The sequence below is a fragment of the Sinocyclocheilus anshuiensis genome, unplaced genomic scaffold, assembly GCF_001515605.1.
Source record: "Sinocyclocheilus anshuiensis isolate Anshui unplaced genomic scaffold, SAMN03320099.WGS_v1.1 scaffold446, whole genome shotgun sequence".
Lineage (NCBI taxonomy): Eukaryota > Metazoa > Chordata > Actinopteri > Cypriniformes > Cyprinidae > Sinocyclocheilus > Sinocyclocheilus anshuiensis.
Window position 1 is genome coordinate 491,450 of NW_015544247.1, and position 6,409 is coordinate 497,858.

The following is a 6,409-nucleotide window of genomic DNA, read 5'->3' on the forward strand; positions in this document are numbered from 1 at the left end:
AAGATTTTTTTATTAAAATATCCAAAAAACACTAGAACAGTGTTATATATATTGCTGACTTGTGTACTTACATTATTGCAAATGTTTCGAAGAATGTTTAAATCCAAAGAAATAAGCAATTTTAACTAGTGACACGGACCGTGTCTATAGTATCATTGTGTCGCCTGCCAATGACGTCATAACCCCCTTGATTTGTAGAAAACATGGAAACTACAAAGACGCTTTAATATGTTGTGCGTTTTAATAGACCGGTGACGACCGCACAGAGTAGCGTTATAACAGAACTTTCAAATGTATCTATTATGATAAAACAGCGCTGCTTTTTTCCCACATACGCACGACCGGAAGGAGCATAAGCGGTCTACTGTGACATAATAAAAGCTCCGGTGCTTTCGAGCTGTGTGTCACGCTCATTCAGCAGCCTCGTTTCGGCCTCACCCTGCTTCATTCTACTACGTTAATAAATCATTGGCTCATCCATGAACATGATTTCTGCCCGAGTCCCGTCGGATTGCATCGGCTGTGGTGATAAAGACGACAACTCCCATGATTCCACACTCAGTCACGGCGTCATCAAACTACACCTTTGTCTATTTGTTTATTTTGAATACGCGCCCTCTAGCGGCGAAAAAATATGCGCCCTCCAGCGGCGAAAATTACATATTGTGCCTTTAAGGCACAAATAGATGCGGAAGTGAACGGAATTTGGTGTTCATGTGCATCTGCGTGGCTCTAACCGTGTCTACACCGGGCGCAGTGCGATGCAACAAAATACTATAGAACCCATTATAATTAGTGATGCTGTCTACACTGGATTCAATGCGGTGTGGCACGACAAATCCCCAACAGTAAACTGATGCCTCGTTCTATTTATGACGTACTGACACAAAGTTCAAATGATTTGCAAAGGTCGCTTTGTCGCGTCCAGTGTAGACAGACTCATGCTGTCGCGTCCGGTGTAGACACTGTTTCTGTGTGTGAGCAAAGAATACTATCAGTATAAATATAACGATCAGTATACTAAACATCTCACATCCTGCGATGTGACTATCGTGGATAGTGGTCGACCGATATATCGCCAAGGCAATAAGTTTTTCTGTTTGGCCTATGTGATCGAGGCCGGACTTTTATTTTGACGGTGCTGAGAACGGCTGCGCCTGAGTGCACGCCGCTCACATTCTCCCTCTTGTTCGCTGTAGTCGTTCAGTTCTGTCTAATATGGATAGAAGTCTATCTATTAATCAGATAGAACTGTTAAACAAAGAAATTAAATTGTATACAAAAAAGTATTATAACGGTTGCTTTAATATTATTAGTAATAGAAAGGCAAACATTATAATACTTTCTCGTTTGCTGTCAGCATTCAGCAAATACGCATTTATATCATTTAAACAAATCTTTAAATGACTAATGAACATTTAATTTCACAAACCTTGCAGACTTAGTCGAATCTAGTTGAGATCTTGTGAAGTGTGCATTTGTATCCTGCATGATCGCGTGTTCTCTGCGTGACGGTCAGTCCATGCAAAATGAATGCTGACAGGAGGAGAGTCAGCCATCGGCCACCCTGCTTTCCAAGATATCGGCATCGGCTGTCAAAAAAAACCCATATCTGTCGACCACTAATCATGGATGCGCACATCGCGATATCGATGCTGAAACGATATATCGTGCAGCCCTATTGTCAATTGTAAATTGATTTTATGTGACTATGTACATTAACCATTTAAAACTGTTCAAATGCTTAGGTAAATTCTTGTTTGCCCATCTATGTTAAAGATCCAAAAACAAGTATATATTCCTGATATAATGCAGATGCAAAATTGTAAGTTTGGGATCGATACAATTTTATATATTTATTGATTTTGAAAAATATTTTTTATACAGCAAGGATGCATTCAATTGATTAAAATTGATAGTAAAAATATTTGTAATGTTAAAAAAATATTTCAAAGAATTCTATTTTTTAACTTTTTATTCAAAGAATCCAGAAAAAAATTATTAGAAGCATATTAGAATTTGTAATATTTCATAGTGTTTGTTTTTACTGTATTTTTTATTAAATATATGGTCTAGTTGAGCATAAGAGTATTTTTTCCACAAACTTTACAAAAAAAAAACTTGTTGACTTTTGAACTGTAGTGTAGATCTACCATATTTTGTGCATATAAAGGGTCTGTTGTTAATTTATTCATAAACTGTTTTTAACTAGGCTATGTAAACAAAATCTGCAGTTTTTTAATTGGACTCGTGTTATCAAAGTATTGCTACATTTTAAAATTTTTAATCCAATTTCATCCAATACATCAAAAATTTTAAATGTGTAAAAGTTACATACTTTGCGTATTTATATTTATATGTATATTCATTTGGCAGTCAGTACCTGAACTTTTTATGAGTGATAGAATATGGTTTTAACTCTCATAAATAACCAAACTCTGTGCGCGCAGAACTGGATTAAACACTCGGAAGAGGAGCGACAACTGTATTAAGCTGCAGTGTGTATGTGGCCTCTATTCATACAGGACCGGATTAAGCACTTACAAGAAGACTGACACTCTCTCTGTCTTTACCCTGAGTCAGAACCGAACTGATAAGAGATAGAGAGTGAAAAAGTGGATTTTATTTTTTTATTTTTATTTGGAGCAGTGCTGTCGGATAGGCGCTGTAAAGCTGGGAGGATTACGAAGGTGAATAAAGCGTGCGCTCCGACAAAGCCCCGGAGCACAGCGTCAGGGACGAGGTTCCACGATAAGACCCCTCCCCTTCTTTAATTTTCCCCCTGTTGTTTAATTTCTTATTTACATTACATACAGCCGGCTTTTCCCCTTTCCGTGCCTCGGAGCACGATAACAGAAAGAAAGAATTATGAAGGACATAAAAACTGAAGAGCAGGAAGGAGGAAAATCAAGAAAGTGGCTTTGCAGCGCTGCTTAGCATTCTGTTTGGCAAACATGAGCTTGACCATGTTTTTGAGCTCTCGTTTTTCTATCCAACTTCCTGATTAATTGTAGCCGTAGCTCATAAACGGCTGCCAGAGGAGGAAGAGTGATTAGCCGCCTGGTCAGTTGAAGTATTTACGTCAGCTGTTGATTTATTTTTTCAAATTTAATTTGAAAAAGTGCCTTGACGCTTGCTTGTCAGAAGCTGCAGTGGAGCTAATTGAATTAGTGTGGGAGAGAGTTTTTTTTGTGTTTATTGCATGAAATAAACAACTACACACTATGCTCACAATATCAGGCAGAGAATTCTGAGGATTTCATAGTGCAGCTAATTTAATTATTGTCTTTTTGATCCCCCCCAATTGTCACCGTTCTCTTTTCACAAACGATGGTATGCAGATTAATGGTTTCGGTCACAATTTACTTTCATTGTATGGAAGTTGCAATTAAACTTAACTAATTGACTCCTTTTATGTTTCAATTAAAGTGAAAGCCTATAGTTTTGGAACAACAGGAAGGTGATTTAAATGGTGGCACATTTATTAATGAAGTATATTTAAATTTAAGTGTGACCCACTTCTTGTGACTTTATCAGCATTGTGTGTATACACAACATCCTGTTTTCAATAAAATATGCTCTGAGTTTCTGAATGCTTTCTAATCTCCCTCACTCTTTACCTTTTGTTTTTCCAGTATAATTTTGTTGGGAGAATTCTTGGCCCTCGTGGACTCACAGCAAAGCAACTGGAGGCAGAGACTGGCTGCAAGATCATGGTTAGAGGGAGAAGCTCCATGAGAGACAGAAAGAAGGTGAGACATGCAACGAAACATTTGATTTTGATAGAAGATATTGCGTACATTTACTGATATTAACAAAAATAACATCTGTAAAAAAATTAACAAACACCTAATTTATACAGGGTCCATTTAAATTAAGTATTGTGCCCCAATTCATGCTTGAGCCATGTTTCAAACTAGTTCTCACAGCAGGGCCATCACTGGTCAAATTTGCAGCATGTTGGCCTGATCTGCACTGTCCATATGGGAAGATGATTTGTCTGTGCTGTGTGGTTCAGTTTGAGATTTGATTTGATTTTTGTGTAAAAATGGCAGCACCACGTAAAAAAACATGGGGCACCAGCACAACTTGTGACAAAATTGTTGTACCAGCAGGACATGTTGAACCAGCTTGGACAAATGTGACCACTTAGTCACAATTTGGAGTTTTCTCAACCCCTCTTCCTCCTTCACAGACGGTGTTCTGATGACGTTTGCCGTTTGGATCCAGTTTGTCCCTAATGAGCCAATTCACTCATTTGTTCTCTCCAATGACTTTCTTTTCCTATCTCCTGCACTCTCACGGTTAGCTCGCACGGCTCCGGCTGAGGCCCAGTTCTATTTCAGGACTGGCTGTGGTGGTGTGGGTGTCAGAGAGAACAAAAGCACATGGTAGACATACTAGAAAGTAGGACCCAGTTCTTTCATTACAGCCTCAGAAGAGACCCACTGTGTGATCAGCAGAACAAGAGCTAAACCCTGAATGATGGGAAATTATGGCTTCAGGTGGGAGTTATGTAGCAAAGAGACATAACAGTACTGCTGCCCCGTCAGCTCTGGCAGAGACTTTCTCGAGGGTTGGGCGAAATGATATTTGTACATGTAACTGCTCAGCACTACATGCTGAAAAATCTGAAGAAATGGCTTATTCTGTAGTAAGCAACTGTGCTGATTTAATTCTAAAGTGTTGAACAATCCACAGAGACCTTTTTGCCAGGAATCAGCATTATTTGGCCAGTGTAGTCTTTGTCTTTCTCTTCGTATCTCTGTCAGCGTCCCAGTGGAGCTGTTTTATCAGGAAATCCCCATCACTGTGCATTAGCATTACCACTCACACACACACACATACACACACACACCTGGGCCCCAGCTGTGCTCCCCTCTGGAGAAACCATATGTGTGAACTCAAGGGCTTGATGCAGGGCTTGATTAATCCTAGAAAGAAGTTCTCTCTCGTCTCTCTTCCTTTATATAGCATTTCTGTAGTGATCATGTCTTCTATTGCCCTGCTGAATGTAAAACACACACTCTTGTCTGAATGACTAATCTAAAGCTTGCTAGAATACTCCCCAACACAGAATGAGCTTTCTTGCTTCTTAACGGAGTTTCTCAGAATAGTCTCCTGACAGATTCTGTCATACTCCCTTTCCACTGAAATGTTGCTTATTCTTGGCTGGGGTACCTGCGACTCTCTCGTGTTTCCAACGATTTTCAGTGGAGCCAAAAGCTGACATAACTGACCATTACTACATTAGGGAGCACATTATGTTCCACTGATGTTACTGTCCGCAATCCAACATTGAGCTTGGTCTTTTCTTACTCCTAGTTCATGCTCGTAGTTTTAAGAAAAACATTTTAAAGTGGGTATGAAATTAAAATTTACCATATTTTTTTTAAATGCGTTATTGATCTTACTGTGAATGATTCATCCATGCATACATTTATTTTTAATTTAGTTTGACCTCATAATTGTTAATCAAAATATCTTTGTATGCTGGACTTCTCTAATCATTACGGTGTTAAATTGACTGCAAGTTCACGTTCAGATCTGCCTCCATCCAATTAACAATCAGTTGATCGAACCAAGTCCCCATCTTACTTTTTTCTGTTTTGTTAATCTGTTTTACTTGAATGTACATCATAATACCAAAGAAAAGATCTGTCGCTACTAGGGATGTAATGATTAACCGCGAGCCGGTTGAAAATCGATTTAAATGTGTGACGATTCAAATCGGTTGAGATGCTAAATAAATCGCGATTCAGTTAGGGGTAGGAGTTTATATGAATGTATTTAAGAAACGGTCTTTTACTTGACTTTCGCTTGAAAACCGTCCATCGCTTCCTCAATATGCGCGTCATTTTTGCTGTAGCGGAGTAGGTATACTCTAAGCGCTGTTTCGTTATGCTTTCAGTTTCGTTTGCCCTTTGATGTTTCTCATATGAAACTGAATGAAACAGAAATTGAAGCGCTTACGAGTTGACCAACGTGGTGGTCGCACCAGCGCGACTTTTCCCCACAAGAATACCAGCATGTTTACCTTCTCTGGTTTAAGAAACGGTCTTTTACTTGACTTTCGCTTGAAAACCGTCCATCGCTTCCTCAATATGCGCGTCATTTTTGCTGTAGCGGAGTAGGTATACTCTAAGCGCTGTTTCGTTATGCTTTCAGTTTCGTTTGCCCTTTGATGTTTCTCATATGAAACTGAATGAAACAGAAATTGAAGCGCTTACGAGTTGACCAACGTGGTGGTCGCACCAGTGCGACCGCGCACAAAATTTAGTCGCACAGGCAGAAAAAATGGTCGCAGTCAGGAGCCCTGCATAAGTTCATAAGTGCAGCGCTGAAGAAAACCAAGAAAACGCTTTAAGCGCCACCTGCTGGCAGAGAGTGAATCTGCGTCTCATTCAGC

General features: G+C 39.4%; 1 protein-coding gene across 3 annotated transcripts in view; it reads left to right on the forward strand.

Moving 5' to 3' along the window:
* qkia (QKI, KH domain containing, RNA binding a) overlaps positions 1-6,409 on the forward strand; it is a 109,348-nt gene that overhangs the window by 66,834 nt on the left and 36,105 nt on the right. For all 3 annotated transcript variants that reach the window (XM_016498506.1, XM_016498508.1, XM_016498507.1), the window contains exon 3: positions 3,636-3,752. In XM_016498506.1, the coding sequence (XP_016353992.1) occupies positions 3,636-3,752 (117 nt within the window). The remainder of the gene's footprint in view (positions 1-3,635; positions 3,753-6,409) is intronic.